The sequence below is a fragment of the Callospermophilus lateralis genome, chromosome 11 (genome assembly GCF_048772815.1).
Source record: "Callospermophilus lateralis isolate mCalLat2 chromosome 11, mCalLat2.hap1, whole genome shotgun sequence".
Lineage (NCBI taxonomy): Eukaryota > Metazoa > Chordata > Mammalia > Rodentia > Sciuridae > Callospermophilus > Callospermophilus lateralis.
Window position 1 is genome coordinate 45,782,834 of NC_135315.1, and position 19,573 is coordinate 45,802,406.

Sequence of the window (19,573 nt, forward strand, 5' to 3'; positions counted from 1 at the left end):
CACTAAGCTACATCCTTAGCCTTTTTAATTTTTTATTTGAGACAGGGTCTCACTAAGATCCTTAGGTCCTAAGTTGCTGAGGCTTGAGTTGCTCAAACTTGAGATCCTCCTGTCCCAACCTTTTGTGTTGCTGATATTACAGGATTGCACCACTGTGCCTGGCTTTGTTGGAAGTTTAAAAATCAGTGTACCTCAATTTTAAGAACATTTATGAAGAACAATATGGATATGGAAAATATGTAAAAATCAATATCTCTGGTTGAATAGAAGAGTTAAAAAGAGCTTTCCCACTCACTTGATATATATTCATTGGAATTATTGTCCTCTAAATTATTTTACTACTAACTACTTTTGTTCCTTAAGAGAAATTAGTCCTCCAACGTATGACACCAGGATAATATATTCTGCTCCCTAAATTAACTGGATGATTTTAGAATCAAGAGACAAGGTTAAGTTGGACTTAACATTTGACACAAATCATAATTGTAGGGTTGGGAATGTGGCTCAAGTGGTGGGGCCAGGCATGCTTGTGGCCCAGGTTCGATCCTCGATACCACATACAAAGACTTTGTGTCCACCGAAAACTAAAAAATAAATATTAAAATTCTCTCTCTCTCAAATAAAAATCATAAGTGTAAAGCCCAACTAACTTGGAGTGCTGTTTTATTATGTACATTTTGGGATTATCCAAATCTTTGTAATTAATCATGTTTGCCGCTCATTTTTACCAAGTGAAGAGGTAAAGAGGCATTCCTAACTGCTGATAGAAAGCAAAATTGATGCAATTCTGGAGAGTATTTATTCTCAGAATATCCTGAAAAATCTTTTTTTCACATCCTCCCATCTCTATATCGCTATCTCTGTTTCTTTTTTTTTTAATAATTTTTTTTTAGTTAAACAAAATGCCTTTATTTTATTTATTTTTATGTGGTGCTGAGGACCCAAAGTGTCTCCCACGTGCAAGGCAAGTGCTCTGTCACTGAGCCTCAACCCCCAGACCTGTTTCTTTTTAATAGTCCTGGGATCAAACCCCAGACTCTAGGTATGTTGGGTAAGTACTCACCCACAGAGCTGTGTCTTCAGCCCATTATGTATCTTTTGATTCAGATGTAAAGATGTTAGGAAAGTTTTAACTATGTGGCTACTTATTTGCAACATTGTTTAAAAGGATGAGCAATTAGAATCACCCTGAAAATCTAGCAGTAAATGATAACACAAATTAATTTGATAGTTATACAGTGTAATATTGTTTTATGTTATAAAATAATATTAGTAAGGGAAGGTATTTACACTGGGTTGGGATGAAGTTAGCAGGGTAACTTAATTTTTTTTTTTTTTTTTAAAGAAGCAAGGTGTGTAGCTTGGGGGTAGAGCAGGTGTCCTGGGTTCAGTAACCTCAACACAACACTACACACAGAAAGTACCAGATTTTGGAATATTTTGGATTTTCTGGTAGGGATTCTCAGTTTGTGATTGTAATCTCAAAGTGATGGTTTTGTTTTAATAAAGAAAAGAAAGAAATATTCATTTTGCATTTTTCTCCTTTTAATCTTTTTTCTCCCTTTTTCCTTGGACCCCGGGGGCACTTAACCAATCAGCCACATCCCTATCCCTTTTTTATTTATTTAGAGACAGGGTCTTGCTAAGTTGCTTAGGGCCTCACTAAAGTTGCTGAGGTTATCTTTGAACTCAAAATCTAATTACCTCAACCTCCTGAACCATTGGGATTACAGTCATATACCACCACACCTAGCTTCCTTTTAATATTCTTACATGAAAAAGTATCATCATTTATTTATTTACACTTCCCTTACCAAAAAAAATGTTCACTAACACCATAGTGGTTCTAGTTTGTGCATATGTTATACATAACATGTTATTCGTTATATGAGCTTTAGTGTAAGAAGCTGTGTGCTGTGTTCTCGCAGTGTCAGGAGCTTGGACTTAACTCTGAGATAGAAGTGGAATGAGGTAGGAACATTAAATATTTACAACTGCTGTGTATAATTTGTTTGCCCTTGACATTTCCCCTTTATTTACTTGATATTTATATTTTAGATTAAAAGATGGAAATAGGGCTGGGGATGTGGCTCAAGCGGTAGCGCGCTTGCCTGGCATGCGTGCGGCCCGGGTTCGATCCTCAGCACCACATACAAACAAAGATGTTGTGTCCATCGAAAAACTAAAAATAAATATTAAAATTCTTAAAAAAAAAAAAAGATGGAAATAAAGCTAAGAAATAGATGTTTTCTAAATTTTTCATTTTCCTTATTATTTTGGGATATCCTAATGAAAAGGAAATTTATTTTTATTGAAATTTGAATATCTCGACAACAAAATATTTAATAAAAGGGGATTATGGGGGAGACATTGCCTTCTTAGTTTGTATTGATTTGGAAGTCCCAAGTACTAGTAAAACTACTACTTGGTGGGAAGTAGATTTTACTCTAAAAGAAGATATTTTGTGATGAATGAATTGGTAGAATAGACCAGAAAGTATAGGCCATGGTATGAGCAGCACATAGACTCAGACTCATAGTAAAAATTTATCTCTCTTCTATCCTTGTGTCTGGAAATTCAATGTGCTAATAACCCTGTAATTATTATTTTAATCTTTGGCATGCTCATAATTATCTGGAACATAAAATATTTGCTGTAATGTCCTATTATCTTTCTCTACTCTTTTTGTTTTTCATTTTTGGTAATATACCCTTCACTTAAAACTTAATCCCACAGTGCTGCCATACTGCTAGAGTGTTTTTATTTCCTAAAGCATTAGGTATTGGCATTAATGTTTATACAAGGGTATTCTTAGCATTGTGTGTAGTAATAAAAGCATTTTGCTCTATAATGGAATGTAATATAATTTGAATACAAGAGGGATTTAAATCTGCAGATAAGGAATGATAAGATGAAGTAGATTTATGTGCCATCAGCAATCTAATGTTTTTTCAAAAACAAGTAGAGGTTATCTAGAAGATTGTAGATATGTGTTTTTAGGTAAAATATCTCTAAAAAAAATGCATAAAACACTAGAAAATGGTTGTATTGGAGTGGAATAGAGGTGATCAGTAATTGAAAGGATACTTTATTGTATATTTAAAATTTGGTTAACTTGGTATATATATTACTTTACATTTAAATTATTTAAATTAATTAAAATATTTTAAAGGAAATCCCCAAAAACCTTTTATATTATGCTGGAATTTAAGGTTCAAAATAATTGTGACATCTTGAAGTAGGTTGCCTTAGGAGGGAGGGCCAGTTGTCTATATTTTGAGAAGAATAAAAGATAAGCATAAGTTGGGTGAATGGTACATACTTGTAATCCTAGCAAATTGGGAGACTGAGGTAGGAGGATCCTAGTTCAAGGCATCCTTGGCAATGTAAGGAGACTCTTGTATTGAAATTTAAAAAGAGCTGGAGTGGTTGAGTCATTTCCCCATAGAGCAAGAAAAGAGGGTGGGGAAGAGAATGAAGTTACCTACTAATTGATCTTCTCTATCCTTCAAGTTCTAATTTAAAATGAATGTCTTGGGGCTGGAGTTGTAGCTCAGTGATAAGAGTGCTTACCTTGGGCCTGGGATTGTGGCTCAGTGGTAGAGTGCTTGCCTAGCATGTACGAGGCCCTGGGTTCGAACCTCAGCACCACATAAATGTAAAATAAAGATATTGTGTCCACCTAAAACTAAAAAATAAATATTTTAAAAAAAAAAAAGTGCTTACCTAGCACATGGGAGGCACTGGGCTTGATCCTCAGCACCACATAAAAATGAATAAATAAAGGTATTCTGTCCACCTACAACTAAAAAAAATTGAAAAAGAATGAATGTCTCATTCTATATGACAGTATACTAAACTTATTACAAAGTTATTTCTTATAGAGAAATATCAAGACATTTCTTTATATGACCAAGCATGGTGGTGCATATCTGTAATCCCAGCAATTTAGCAAGACCCTGTCTCAAAATAAAAAATGAAAAGCACTGGGGATGTAGCTCAGTGATACAGTGCCCCTGGCTTCAGTCCCCAGTACAAAATTCATTATTCTGCAAAAAATTCTAGTTGCCTTCCCTTGATTAGTTGTGTATCCCAAATAATAAGAGAATGGTAGTGTGTAAACATTAGCAAAATTAATTGCTTATTGTCATAGATTAATTATATAAGCCATACTTTATGTAGAGTACCCACAGCTTGAGGTAAGCAACAAATTAGAAAAAAAAAAAAGGCCAAGAATAATAAGATATATTATGGATATACTGTGTAATAGGAGCTAAATGTTCTTGAGGCTTTGTAGGGGGTGTGTGTGTGTGTGTGTGTGTGTGTGTTTGAATGTGTATTTGAGAAATACATGTACTCTTGGAAAGGGAGCACTCTTAAAGGAGTGCCTTCATGTTTATGAATTTTAAATAAAATATATTTCTTAAATATGAATGAGATAAATTTAGGGGTTGACTGTGGCTGTGGCTCAGGGATAGAGTGCTCACCTGGCACCTTTGAGGCACTGGGTTCGATCCTTAGCACTGCATAAAAATAAAAGTATTATAAAAAAATTTAGGAGTCATTTGAATTTGTTGTCTTTCAGAAATCGAGCTATAGCAGATTATCTTCGTTCAAATGGCTATGAAGAGGCATATTCAGTTTTTAAAAAAGAAGCTGAATTAGATATGGTATGTTTGACTTTTTATAATCATTCATAGTGTAAAGAGTGGATTTATTATAGTATCAGTAGTTAATAGTCAGCTATTAACAAATCTTATTTGTTATTGTAGGTTTCTTGGCATTAAACACGGTTTTACACTTTTTTATATAATCAGATTTTTCGTAATATTTAGGCTTAGAGATGGTATTCTGTGATTTGAAATGTTAAGTTGTTTAAAGATTCCTATTTATTTTTCTCTAGAATGAAGAATTAGATAAGAAGTATGCTGGTCTTTTGGAAAAAAAATGGACATCTGTTATTAGATTACAAAAGAAGGTAACTAAATCTTTTTTCTTTAAAGTTAGCTATACTCAGCATGTTATTATATATTCATATCCTGAACATATTAGCAAATTGTTCTGCATTAATTGCCTATCTATAATCTTGAAAAAGCTAATGGAAAATATGCTTTATGAAAACTTAGATCATTACTGATACATACTACTCATGCAACATGGGGTATTGACTATGTTGAATCGGTATAGTCCTGACTTTGAGACACTCATCCTACAAGAATTCGTTTGTGCCTTTAGAAGAGAAGGACTCATGCAATCATTGTGGTTATAGGGAAAGAGCACTAAAGCATGCTCTTAGACAACATTTTCATCTTTGAGCTTTACTTTTATTTTTACCTGTAATATGAGAGCAACAAATAATATTTAAGCCCTAAAATGATTATACTTCATAGGCAAAGTTAGAATAAATAAATAGCCCTTTTCTAATATAAGTTCATCTATATAAAGCTCTTAGAAAAATCAGTGTGGTGGCACCCACCTATGATCCCAGTGGCTCAGGAGACTGAGACTGGAAGATCTCAAGTTCAAAGCCAGCATCAGCAAAAGTGAGGCCCTAAGCACTCAGTGAGACCCTCTCTCTAAATAAAATACAAAATAGGGCTGGGGATGTGGCTCAGAGGTTGAGGGCCCCTGAATTCAATACCCAAAACCCCAAAAAAGAAAAGCTCTTGGAAAAAAATATCTAGCTCATTGTAGATTTTTGAATACTAACTTATGTTATTACATTAGTTCTCTGTTGGATGCAGCATTACACACCTGTAATCCCAGCTACTTGGGAGGTTGAGGCAAAAGTATTTCAAGTTCAAGGCCAGCCTTGGCAATTTAACAAGACTTTTCTCAAAAAATAAAAAACGGGGGAACTGGGATTATAGTTCAGTGATAGTTTGTCTGGGTTTAATCTCCATGCCACACACACAAAAGAAAAAAACAAAAGGGATATAACAGTAGTATATAGCAGTCTCAGAAGAAGACAGGTTTACTGTTCTTCTGATTAGTAGTAAGAAGACTCCGTTGTCAAATGTAAATCGAAATTTTTCTTTGAGTTAAATAATGAAGATATACTGAATTTTTCCATTTTTGGTTTTGTTAATACTACTTACATTTTGGTGATAAAGATAATTTTCACATGAATCTGCCAAATGGTTTGCAAATTACTGACATTTTTTCATGTATTTTACATTTATGTGCAAAACAAAGGCAGTTTTAAAAAATATCAAGCCAAAGCTGGGTGTGGTGGTGCACACCTGTAATCCCAGTAATCTGGGAAACCAAGGCAGGAGTATCACAAATTCACAAATCTGAGTATCACAAATCTGAGCAATTCAGTAAAACTGTGTCTCAAAATAAAAAATAAAAAGGAGTTGGGGATTTAGGTCAGTCATGGAATACCCCAGGGCTCAGTCCCCACTACCATAAATAAATAGATAGATAGAAAAATAGATAGATAGAATATATCAAATATGTTATTTTTATCAGAATCTGTCTACTTAACTGCATGTTCCTTTTCAAGGTTATGGAATTAGAATCAAAGCTAAATGAAGCAAAAGAAGAATTTACGTCAGGTGGTCCTCTTGGTCAGAAACGAGACCCAAAAGAATGGATTCCCCGTCCACCAGAAAAATATGCATTGAGTGGTCATAGGAGTCCAGTCACTCGTGTCATTTTTCATCCTGTGTTCAGTGTTATGGTCTCTGCTTCAGAGGATGCTACAATTAAGGTAAGTTTTTGTTAAAAAATACTTTTAAGTTAGGAAGGAGGGGGGAAAAGGTGGGGGGGGGCCCTGAAAATGAGGCCCTGATACTGGGAAAGGAAAGGTTCTTTGAAACTGTGTCAGTGGTTTGATTCTGAACTTTGAAGACTGAATTAGAATAAAATTTCATTGTAGCTCCTGAGAGGCATTCTGCCAGTAAGTTCACTGGTGAATTTGAAAAAAATAGAATGTTTTTAATTTAATGTTGGGCAGTAGGTCACCTTGGGCCTAAACAGGGAGAAGTTTTGTCTTTAGTGAATGAAAAGTGTGCTCGTTACTTTTAAGCAGAAATGATATATGAAAATATTGGTGTACAAAGCTAGAAATTTAGGGGGGAAAAACTCATCTGGAAAGGAATTTTAGAACAAAAGCTATTTTTATAATAGTTGCCTTTAGTCTACACACAATAAAGTGATAGTTGTGTAAATGACATGGAAAAATAAGATAGTTAAAATATAGAAAAGTTTAGGTGAGTTTCTCTGTTGTAAGGCTTATTTCATATTAAGTTCCAGATTTTAAGAAAAAAATGTGAGTCAGTTGTATTTACATTCCCCTTTCTTAATATATAAAAAATGTAACTGGGAAATTTTATATTTTAGTCATTTGACTCTTGGTCCAAGATCATCACGATCTGCTATTGAAACACAAAAAGAATTAGTAGAAAACGTACAATCTTCACAACACAATTAGTAGAAAACATATCATCTTCATAACACAATTAACACAATAATCCTGATTATTATTACTTTGCCAAACACTCATCAGAAGATTTTTAATCTTTTCCGAATTTTATTGGGATGCATTGTATTTGGCCATAGTAACAGACATTTTCATTACCATGGCATTTAGGCCTCTCCATAAACCATAGAGCAAAGGGCTCACTCACATTATTTATTTGCCTCTTCCAGAGCATCATTACTTAGTTCTCATCCTTCCATCAGCACTATCTGACCATGAAGGATTTTGGAAGTAATTTAACTCAAATATTAAGAAAATCCATACATTGTAAGTTTTAAGACATAGCCATGAAGACTGCAATTGAATAAGCAAGGAATAATGTTTAAAGTAGTCACTTCAGGGATTATGACACCAGCAGTTTGCCTAGGTCTGGTTAATTGACATACACCTGTTTTAAAGCCTGAATATTAACTTCAGCATATTAAAGCTCTGAAATATTAGCTGTCAATAACTAATGATATAATAAGTTGTATTCTTACAGGCTACAGGGTATTTATCATTTTTTCTCTTAACTCTCACATTTAAGGAGTAAATTAGGTCTGTCAGTAATATAAATACTCTCAGAAAAATCTATTTTAATAATCTTCTCAACAATTGTCCCTATAGGTAAATGTAGTCTTAGTCACTAAAGTCCAGCATAATTGGCTGGCTTGGGTTTTTTATCTGCTGTCTAGCATGTGTTTCTGTCACTGGTGTGGTCGATTTGTTGTTAGGCTGCCTCACCTACCTCAGTTGTGGGGGATAGAGATGTGGAATCAACACACAGATTCTGGGAGCTGCTGAGAACTGGCTGGTGACAAACCTCAAGTCGAAGTCCAGTAACTCAGTTGATTTTTGGAATGTACACAAACTGTTATAGGGTTTAAGGGAGGCGTGCCCGTCAATCATACATAAGCAAGAAATATCCGTAAACCAATCATCTTTTGCCTAATGTAACCATACTGTGAGGAAACTCTAAATAGTTGCTGTTGTAGTGGAAAGCAATCTGGAAGGGTCTGTGTCCCTAAGGGAAGAGGCTTACTGAGTTAGGGTAGTTTGGCAATGTTAACCACAAGTGCTGAGCATGTAGTTTTATTGACGTCTCACTAGAGCAGAGCACCCCATCCTACAGGTATTTCTGTCAGGCCTTAAAGAATGTGGATTCCTCAAGCTCTCCAAGCTGTTCATAGCTGCTAGTTGCAACTGAAGGCTATTCCAACGTTTTCTCCCCTTTTATTAAATTTGTTGTCAAAGGAGAACCCTGATGAGAGAAGAAAGGAAAAGGGAAAAGCATAGAAAAAAATAATGGGAACCAAGAAAGAGAAAAGCATCCAGACATGACCCATTCCTGTAGCTGCAGTTGTTTCCTGCAGTGGTGAGCAGGCAGTCACTATTGACTAGGTCACTTGGGTTTCCATCTGATCTGGATGTGGAGAGTAAAACAGCCATGGGGGCAGGAGACCTCTCTCAGAAGGGGAGAAGAATTAGTCCTTTTTACAGGTGGGGGGTGAGGTTCTGTGCCTCACCTCTGTTGGCCCCCAAGTTTTCTCCTGATGGCCCCTCTGTAACTGTGCCTATCTTAGGTTGTCCCTCCCTGGAGGAATCTTACCTGTCTTTGACTAACCAGCCATCCTCTGGGGCCAAACAGGGTGACGTGGTGTGTGCAAGGCATTGTCCCCAAGAGGGCTCTCTGTCTCCTTTTTTTTTTTTTTAAAGAGAGAGGGAGAGAGAGAGAAAGAGAGAATTTTTTTAATATTTTATTTTTTAGTTTTTCGGCGAACACAACATCTTTGTTTGTATGTGGTGCTGAGGATCGAACCCGGGCCGCACACATGCCAGGCGAGCGCGCTACCGCTTGAGCCACACCCCCAGCCCCTGTCTCCTTGATAGATAATGCCCCCGTGGCCTCCACACCAGCATTTACCTTAGGATTGGCAAACTCAGGTTTCTTCTCCATGGAGGGCCCAGCTCACAGCCCTGGGCTGGTGAGGCTGCGTTCAGGAAGGAAGGAGAAAAGCCATAAACAGACAAACAGTAATGTTGTGACAAAGCTGAGAGACACAGATAGATGAAGAGGAGAGCAGTGCTAAGACTCAGGGCATGATCCCTCATAGAGAACTGGCCCTTAGTTGGTATTACTTACATTTGGTCCATAGCTGCTATCCATAAGGATGTGGAACAATCCGTTATTTCAACACTTTTTCTCAAAAGATATTTCCAGTCAGTCTATTTACCACAGAATCAGTATATAGGTATAACTGACCATTACAGTCAGGACAATTAATCTAGTTTCATGGGTGGACTTTCCAGACCACACTGCAAGACATATTAAAAGTGGACCTGGGAAATGGGTCCATAGAAGTCTTTTCATAATTTTTACTTACCTGACAAGCTTGTGAAGCTGCATGGCTATAAACTCTGTAGCTAGAAATTTACCTTCCTGTGCCAGGTTTCTCAATCATTATCATGATGACTGGTTTAAACTCTCCTTTGATATCTGATTTAATTTACTGAATCATGCTCAGTAACATTAATATTACAATTTAAGAAAAAAATTATAAAATATTTGTAAAATCTAGAGTGTGTCTCTGGGGTCCTGTATTCCCCCCTTTTTTTTATTTAATAAAATTGAGTAAAGGCTTGGCATAAGTCATAGTATCATTAGTTTAAGTTATAGATAATAAATAGTACAAGTATTTAAATGATAAGAATAGATTTACCTTTTATTTATTATTATAATTTTTAATATAGACTAGTTGATCCATTCTAACAATTTAGAAAGAACCCTCCATCTTTTTTTGAGAGGTTTTAAAATATCTCTATATTTTAGAATATTATCTTTTAAATAGGTATCTCTTAATTGCCTCTAAAAAGATATGATTAAGGTTATCTTTTAGTGAAGGGAGTAGTATGTAAATCTTACTGTATTTTTTATAGACTAGAGGTCCAATCAGAGAATTATTATATCAATGAAGTTTTAGCAGCAGTCCAGCGTAAAATGCAGAATGGCCAGGAATGGTACACTCCAGTAATCACAGCTACTTAGGAGTCTGAGGCAGCAGGATGGCAAGTTCAAGGTTGGCCTTGACAACTTAGTAAGACCTTGCTTCAAAATTAAAAATTTTGAGAGAGGGCTTATGTGGTGCTGAGGATCGAACCCAGTGCCTCACGTGTGCAAGGCAATCACTCTGCCACTGAGCCACAATCCCAGCCCCTCCTTATGTGGTTTCTTTAGTTTCTAAATTGGTGACTTCTATCTTGAGGTCTGGTGAGCCATGAGGGTGGGTGGCAGGTAATTGTCAAAGAATCTTTTTTTTAAAAAAAAAATTTATTTTAATATTAAAATTGTTTTAATCTTTTATTGGTACTGGCTATTAAACCTAGGAGCACTTAACCACTGAGCCATATCCTATCTCAAAAAATAAAAAGACTAGAAATGTAGATACCTATTTAAAAGATAATATTCTAAAATATAGAAATATTTTAAAACATTTTCTCAAAAAAAGATGGAGGGTTCTTTCTAAATTGTTAGAATGGATCGACTAGTCTATATTAAAAAATTATAATATATTAAATAATTATAATAATATAATATTTATAATAATAAATACCAAACAACAAAGCAAAACTGATTGATTGATTGATTGATTCATAGGTACCAGGGACTAAACCCAGGGTGCTTAACCACTGAGCTACATCGTCAGCCCTTTTAATTTTTTATTTATAGAGCCAGGCCTCAGCAATTTAGCAAGGCCCTAAGCAACTCAGCAAAACCCTGTCTTTAAATAAAACACAAAAATGGGCTGTGGATAATCCCCGATATAAAGAGAAGGAGGGAGGGAGAGAGAGAGAAGTTGTGGTAAAACTAGGTTGGTTTGTTTATTTTTTGTGGTGCTGGGTATTAAACCAAGGGTCTCACACATGCTAGGCAAGCTCTTTACCAGTGAGCCACATCCCCAGACCCCAAACTAGGTTATTTTTAAATGATGACTAAGAAAAACTCAGAATTTCATAAGCATAACATTGCTAGGCATAGTGGTGCCTGCCTGTAATTCCAGTGACTCGGGACTGAGGCAGGAAGATCACAAATTTGAAGCTACCCTGGGCAACTTAATGAGGCCCTCAGCAACTTTGCTTGATCCTGTCTCAAAGTATAAAAATAAAAGAGCTAGGGATGAAGCTTAGTGTTAAAGTCTCAATCCCTAGTACGAAAGACAAACAACCCAATTGCCATAATATAGGTATTGTAATTTTGTGACTCTTTTGAGCATAGTTGAATATGTTCAATAATTCTCATTTGTTGGGGAATTGAGTTAATAATATCTGTCTTAAGATTCTCAGCATGTGGTCGGGGTTGTGGCTCAATGGTAGAATGCTTGCCTAGCATGTATGAGGCACTGGATTCAATTCTCAGCACCGCATGTAAATAAATAAAAAATAAAGGTTCATTTACAACCAAAAGTAGTTTAAAAAAAAGATTCTGTAGCATGAAATAATGTATGTAACACTATGATGACTGGCAGATGGATGTTAAGAGATAGATGTTTAAGGGCTCAATTTATATTATTTCTTGCGTGCATTTGGTAAATACCACAGGTTCTTTCCTTTTAAGGCCATTCATTTATGTAGATGTATCAGCATTTCAACTGTAATAATTGAGGAAAAAAAGAGAATCCATATTCACAACAGTTCTTGACAGTATTTGGGGGGAAAGGGAGGTGGAGGGAGCTGAAGACTAAACCCAGGGCTTCATGCACTGCTAAGCACATACTTTTACCACTGAACCACACCCCCAGCTTCCTTAGAATATTTTTAACTATATCATGTAGATTTTTTTTTTTTTTTTTTTTTTTTTTTTTTTTTTTTTAGTGAGAGAGAGAGAGATTTTATTTTTTTTATAATTTTTTAATATTTATTTTTTCAGTTTTCGGCAGACACAACATCTTTGTTTGCATGTGGTGCTGAGGATCGAACCTGGGCCGCATGCATGCCAGGCAAGCGCGCCACCGCTTGAGCCACATCCCCAGCCAAAGAGAGAGAATTTTTTAATATTTATTTTTTAGTTCTCTGCAGACACAACATCTTTGTTTGTATGTGGTGCTGAGGATTGAACCCGGGCTGCACGCATGCCAGGAGAGCGCGCTACCGCTTGAGCCACATCCCCAGCCCTCATGTAGATTTTTAAAATGTTATTTTTGCTTGTCACTTAAAAGTAATAATTTCCTTAATAAATTATCTTAACACATAGTAATTTTATATTCATTTGGGGTAAAATAAGGTATTTCACCTAACCAGTTGTACCGGTGTACGCATTAACTACCTTCTGTCTATTCCTCTCTCCCCAGGATTAATTCTTAGTGTTAAAAAAATAAAAAGCAAAGAAAATTGCAGAAATATGTTCAACTAATAAGCAGATGAGAGATTATTCACTTTAATATACAGGTGCTCCTTGACTTAAAATGGGGTTACATTTTGATAAGCCCATTGTAAATTAAAAATATTGTAGGTAAAAAATGCCTTTAACACACCTAAGCTAAAGCCTAATCTACATTAAATATGCTCTAAACACATTAGCTTACATTTGCCCTAGTTGGGCAAAATCATCTTACCCAAAGCCTATTTTATATATAACGTGTTAAATATCTCATATAATTAATTGGATATTGTACTGAAAATGAAAAGCAGAATTGCAATGTGAGCACTTTTACACTATCATAAAATTGAAAAATCCTAAGTCAGGGACTGTCTATAATAAAGAATCCACACAAATATGAAAAGTAGTAGCATCTTAGTAGAAAATGTATATTGAACAGGAACAGATAACTATTGAAAAAAGCAGCAGTGGCTAATCAACCATAATAATAGTTTTGACCTTATTACTAATAGAAAAATATAAATTAGGATTACTTTTGTGTGTGTGTATCTCAAGTTATCTTTTAAACAAGAATATTCAGTGATATGATTTTAATGAAGGCTGGAGTTGTAGCTCAGTGGTAGAGCTTGGGTTTGAGGCCCTGGGTTCGATCCTCAGCACCACGTAAAAACAAAAATAAAGGTATTGTGTCCAACTACAACTAAATAAACAAAATATTTTTAAAATATTTTAATGAAGCAGGCATTCTCATTACATTTCAAACCATCTTAATGGGAGAGCAAGTTGGTAGAATATATAAAGGACTTTAAAAGTTTTGCTTTTTAACTCATTAACTCTTTTCATCATCATTTTCTGACCAAAGTATTACAAAATGAGTGCATATATTTTTTTCAGTATTTAAAGATGTCCATCATAATGTTTTCTGTAATAATGAAAATGTTTTATCATCAATAGGAATTCCTTAAAAACAATGTTTGGTAATTTTTTTAAATTATGGTGCTGGGAACTGAGCCCAGGACCTTGTGCCTGCTTTGCAAGTGCTCTAGCACTGAGTCCCCTAGCTTTGCTCCTTTATCCAAGATTTCACTTTCTGTGATTTCCTGAGGTCAGTCTTATGGGTCAGGAAAAGGAACCAGACAGCAGAACATTCATTGTCTCCTTGAAACCATGGTCCGGTTTTCCTGAAAGCCCATGATGGGAGTGAGGTGGGGATGTTCTCTTCTTTTCCCAACTGGAATAGAGGTTTCCATTATTATCCCACAGCCCCAAGCTTGACATTTGGTATATACAACTGGCCATGTGCCTTTAAGGGGAAATGAAGCATCCTGTACACTAACATAAAGTTGTTTCTGATTTTTCTTTATTTGCATATGCTTTTGGTTTCATATCTAAGAAACCATTGCCTAATCCAATATCTCAAACATTATGCCTGTTTTTTTATAAGAGCTTTTAGTTCTAGCTTTAGCTACAGGTTGGAAAGGAAGAAATTAAATTGTCTTTATTTACAGACAACACGATCTTCTACATAGAAAATCCCAAAGATTCTACCACAAAAAGCTACTAGAACTATGACTGAATTTAAGAGAATCACAGGATACCAGGTTAATATACAAAAAGTAATTGTATTTCTATAAACTAGTAATGAATAATTGAAAATATACTTGTAAGCTGAGTGTGGTGGAGTATGCCTGTACTCTCAGCTACTCAGGAGGCTCAGGACGTTTGAGACCAGCCTGGATAATGTAATAAGACCCTGTTTCAAAATTAAACAACAAAAAGGGCTAGAGATATAGCTCAGTGATAAAAAGTACTTGCCTAACATGCAAATCCCTGGGTTCAGACCCAAGTCTTGTGCCAAAAAAGGTGACCATTATTTCATTTTAAAAAATCAAACTTACACATATGCGTTTGTTACAGTTTGTTATTCATGAATGATTTGCATCTTATAAAATCTTTCCTTGGCCTCTTAGATGTCTGAGCTCTGCTAGTCTAGTAGAATTGAGTACTCTGTTATATAACCTAATATTTTACATATAAATGTGTGTCATAGCCCCTTAAAGTTTTTTTTTGTTTTGTCAATTTACATTTAAATTTCTTTATTTATGAGCCAGGGATATAGCTCAATGGTAGAGTACTTGCCTAGCCTACACAAAACTCCAGATTAAATTTCTAGTCTGTTTGTGTCCTCCACGCCCCTCCCGCCCCACCTCTCTCTCACTCTCTCTTTCTTACACATACCATTGAAATATTGGACTGAGGGTGTAGCTTAGTAGTAGATCACTTGCCTAGCTATCTATGCAAGACCTTTAGGTCAATCTCTAGTATTGTCCAAAAAGTGTGATACATTACCTGCTGTCACATTAGGAAGGGTCTATGTCTTGCTGTCTTGACAGCAGCATGATTGGGCCTATGGTAGATAATAAATGTGATATTAAAGGTCTGTTTTGATCACTTGTTTTCTATAGAAAACAATACCAATTTTAACTTGAAAATGTAATAGTGTTTGTTCTTTGTTCCTTGTTCAGTTAATTAGTCAATAAGGTGCTGAACGGGCCTGCTGAATGCAAATGTGAATAAGAAAGGTGCCATGAGTTGGTGTTAACCAGTTTTTTCTTTACTTGACAGGTGTGGGATTATGAGACAGGAGATTTTGAACGAACTCTAAAGGGACATACAGACTCTGTACAAGACATTTCCTTTGACCACAGTGGCAAGCTTCTGGCTTCCTGTTCTGCAGATATGACCATTAAACTATGGGATTTTCAGGGCTTTGAATGCATTAGAACCATGCATGGTAAGGCATAGAGGATAGTACTTTAATAGTAATTGCTAATGTAACATTTCAGAGAGGAGCATTATTGTTTCTAAAAGTCTGCAGGTATTCTACATTCAACTCTTAATTGTGTTGCTGGAGAAAAATATGATGTATCTCATGCATGAATAAGCCACAATGGTTGAAAGTTGTTTTTAAGTATCTCTTAGAAGTTTACATAGAATATTTAACTTATTTTCCAAGTACTATTTTTTGTATAAGAAAAACTGATTGGTGTTTGTGAAACCTAGAAATTTAAGTTATTGGGTGTCCCCCCACCCTTTCTTTCATTTTTCCCTCACTTGTTCAGTGTGGGAATCATGAAAACTGGATCTCAGGGTCTTTTGCTCATTTTTAAATGTTCTCACATTCATTCTTATTGTTAGATTAGCAGAGCTCAGACATTTAAGGAGCCAAGGAAAGATCTTGTAAGATGCAAACAGTTTTGGAAACTTTTTCCTGATGCAGTGTGGTTTTGTGGAAATAGCATGGGCTTTGAAGTCAGATATCTGGGTTCAAATTTCAACTTGCTTGCTTTCAGCATTATGAAATTCTAACTTCTTTCATCTGGAAAATAGAAGTAGTGACATCTTATTCAAATAAAAGTTGTGGGAATAGAATGAAATTAAAAACTCCAGTCATCTTGATACATAGGAGGTGCTCACTGTATAAGGATTTTTGTTGTTTCCTTAAATATGGTTAAGTATAAATGTTTTAGATTTCATGTAAGAAACACTATGTGAGTAATAAATTTTTTTTTTTTTTTTTTTTAAATAAATTATGTAGCTTGACTTGGTGTCACATCTGAAGTACCAATCACTTGGAAGGCAGCAGAATCATGTTTGGGCCAGCCTGGGCAACTTAGATCCTGTCTCAAAAAAAAAAAAAAAAAAAAAAATATCCAGGGTTGTGGCTCTGTGGTAGAGTGCCCCTAAGTTTAATGATCAGTACCAACAAAAACAAAAACACGGTTAACTAGTGGTCTTAGTGCATGAATAAGCTGTGATTACGTGGAGGATATTTTGTAAAGTCTGTTATTCGTCTGTCTTTATGTTGCTTATATCTTATCATTCTCACTTAAAAGATTGTTCTAACTATTGTTTATTTGTTGAAGTGATACGATATTTATGTGGATTCTCGGGGACTTTTTCCACAAAGCATAGCTTATTAAGAATGTGAGCAACATGTATGAAATAATGCCGCCTTCTTCTTTTTTTTTAATGCATGAACATCAACAACAACACAAAGATGATTCTCAGCAAGTGTTTCAAATAAAGCATCAGATTCCCATTTTTTAAAATCCATCTGGTTTGGCATTTTAAATGTTAATTTTCTTTCTTGTAGAATATCAACCATAGGAAATTTTATGTTTTCCTGGTGCTCATTATGTAAACATCACTCTCTAAAGTGTGTGAATATATTCAAACACTGTTGTCTGCATTTTAAAACAGTTGTACAGGTTACATTTTAATTACTCATTTCTTTTTTGTGTAAATCCATATCTTATGAAATGTATATAATGCTCGGTGTATCTAGACCTGGCCCTGAGTTTAGTCCTTGGTCCTGAGGAGGAGGGGAGGAGAACTTGCTGTGATATATTAATACCATGGTATAAGCCAGTGGTAAACTGAGGTTTAGTTGCTTTTGGTGCTATATTGTTTAATATGTTACTATGTTATATATGTTTTAGGCCACGACCACAATGTCTCTTCAGTAGCCATCATGCCCAATGGAGATCATATAGTGTCTGCCTCAAGGGATAAAACTATAAAAATGTGGGAAGTGCAAACTGGGTAAGTTGAAAAGGCATCAACTAAAGAGGTTTAAAAAAAAAAAAAATTTTTTTTTTTCTGAGTGCTCAGTAATTTTGACTCTAATCCAGAAGGACCATGTAGTCACATTTTTTTTTTTCTTTTCTTTTTGATGGTGCTGGACTAAACCCAGTGGCACTCAATTCTGAGCTACATACTCAGCCCCCTTTTAGTTTCTCTCTGTTTAACTCAGGGACTTGTGCACCTTTTAGTTTTTGTTTTTGTTCCGTTTTTTTTTTTTTTTGAGACATGACCTTGCTAAATTGCCAAAGCTAGCCTCGAACTTGCAGTCCTCCTGCCGCAGCCACCTGAATAACTGAGATTATAAGCTTGTGCCACCATGCCCAGTTATTGATATACTGTAAAACTTAAGTTAGAGGACTGGAGATGTAACTCAGTACTAAAGTGCATGACTATCATGGGGGAGACCTTGGCTTCGATCCCTAGCACTGTATGACAAACAACTAAGTTTGATCTTCAAATGCTTCCCTAAAAGAAACAGAGACATTACATAACAGAGACTCTGTGTCCTTAAGAGCCATTTTATGTGCTGACTTATTTTTCTTTTGTGGATTTCTTTTAGGTGATCTGTCTGGATTTAAATTAAAATGTAAATAACATTTATGATAGTATCCCTATTAGGCTAAATTTGTGCTTTAAGTTACACTTGATTGTTGTAACAAAATCTTAACTGACTGGTTTTGCTCAGATTAGTAGCACATAATCTATTTCACAGCATGACTAGAAATTTTTTTTTCCCCTGGGTTTATTGTTTGTTTTAATTTTGAAAGATTTTATTCTATGTATCTCTTATCCTTTAGATTCTGTTGGTTGGGCTGGCTCCTTAACAATATTCCTGTCAGCTTATTTTAACTGGCATTCAATTTTCTGTCCTGTGCCCATCTTTTTTAGTTTTTGGTACCAGATCTTGAACTCAGGGGCACTCAGTCACTAAGCCACATCCCCAGCCCTATTTTGTATTTTGTTTACAGACAGGGTCTCACTGAGTTGTTTAAGGCCTCACTTTTTCTGGGACTGGCTTTGAACTTGTGATCCTCCTGCCTCAGCCTCCCAAACCACTGGGATTTCAGGCATACACCACCATGCCTGGCTTGTGCCCATCTTTTATTAACCAGGATTTTAGATTTATTTTGTTGACTTGCTTGTTCTGTTCTTTTTATTCCAATGTATAGCTATTTTTGTATCTATAAAGTTTCTGTAAAGGGTCCTGATGATTGTCATTCACAATGTAAATTACTACTTATGTTGACAGCTACTGTGTGAAGACATTCACAGGACACAGAGAATGGGTACGTATGGTGCGGCCAAATCAGGATGGCACTCTGATAGCCAGCTGTTCCAATGACCAGACTGTGCGTGTATGGGTCGTAGCAACAAAGGAGTGCAAGGCCGAGCTCCGAGAACATGAACATGTGGTAGAATGCATTTCCTGGGCTCCAGAAAGCTCATATTCCTCCATCTCTGAAGCAACAGGATCTGAGGTACTGTGTGATATACATTATCATTCCATGATTTTATTGTTGATGTTTTAGAACCTTAGACAACATTCCTGATTCTGTTTCATGTCTATTAATGCATTTAGGAATCTATACTTTAAGGAAGGAGACAGGAAGTGCTGAGGAGTGATATTGGCCAAATTGTATTTTTATATTGTGTGTATTTATGAATGTGTAACAATAAATCCCATCAATGTGTACATTGCAGTGCACCAATTAAAAAATGTGGAAAGAGGAAAAAAAAACTTGCACTTTAGAATTCTGAATCATGAAACTCTTTACTCTTTCCAACATATAGTTGTGTTAATATTTTTAGCCAGTGGTTATTATTGCTGTCAACTGACCCTTGATTTTATGGGTTGTGGGAATAGATTCTCCTAAAGAGTAAAAGTGATTATTTAAGTTTATATGAAATGTCATTGTTATAAGAGTAAACCAGTATAAATATAAGCTTGTTATTTTAGAGTTCTTGTTTAGAAGAAGAACCTTCTTTAAAAGTACCTAATTATCTATACATTCATGTTGAAGGGCAGTTCAATATTTAAATATTTTAAAATTTTTAATGGTACTTTTTTATATACAATTTTACAAAAG

At 35.4% G+C, this 19,573-nt stretch overlaps 1 protein-coding gene across 3 annotated transcripts in view; it reads left to right on the forward strand.

Annotated features, from left to right (window-relative positions):
* Pafah1b1 (platelet activating factor acetylhydrolase 1b regulatory subunit 1) overlaps positions 1-19,573 on the forward strand; it is a 78,174-nt gene that overhangs the window by 48,727 nt on the left and 9,874 nt on the right. For all 3 annotated transcript variants that reach the window (XM_076870506.1, XM_076870507.1, XM_076870508.1), the window contains exons 3-8: positions 4,586-4,670; positions 4,904-4,978; positions 6,509-6,715; positions 15,465-15,633; positions 17,342-17,444; positions 18,736-18,964. In XM_076870506.1, coding sequence (XP_076726621.1) covers positions 4,586-4,670; positions 4,904-4,978; positions 6,509-6,715; positions 15,465-15,633; positions 17,342-17,444; positions 18,736-18,964 — 868 coding nt within the window. The remainder of the gene's footprint in view (positions 1-4,585; positions 4,671-4,903; positions 4,979-6,508; positions 6,716-15,464; positions 15,634-17,341; positions 17,445-18,735; positions 18,965-19,573) is intronic.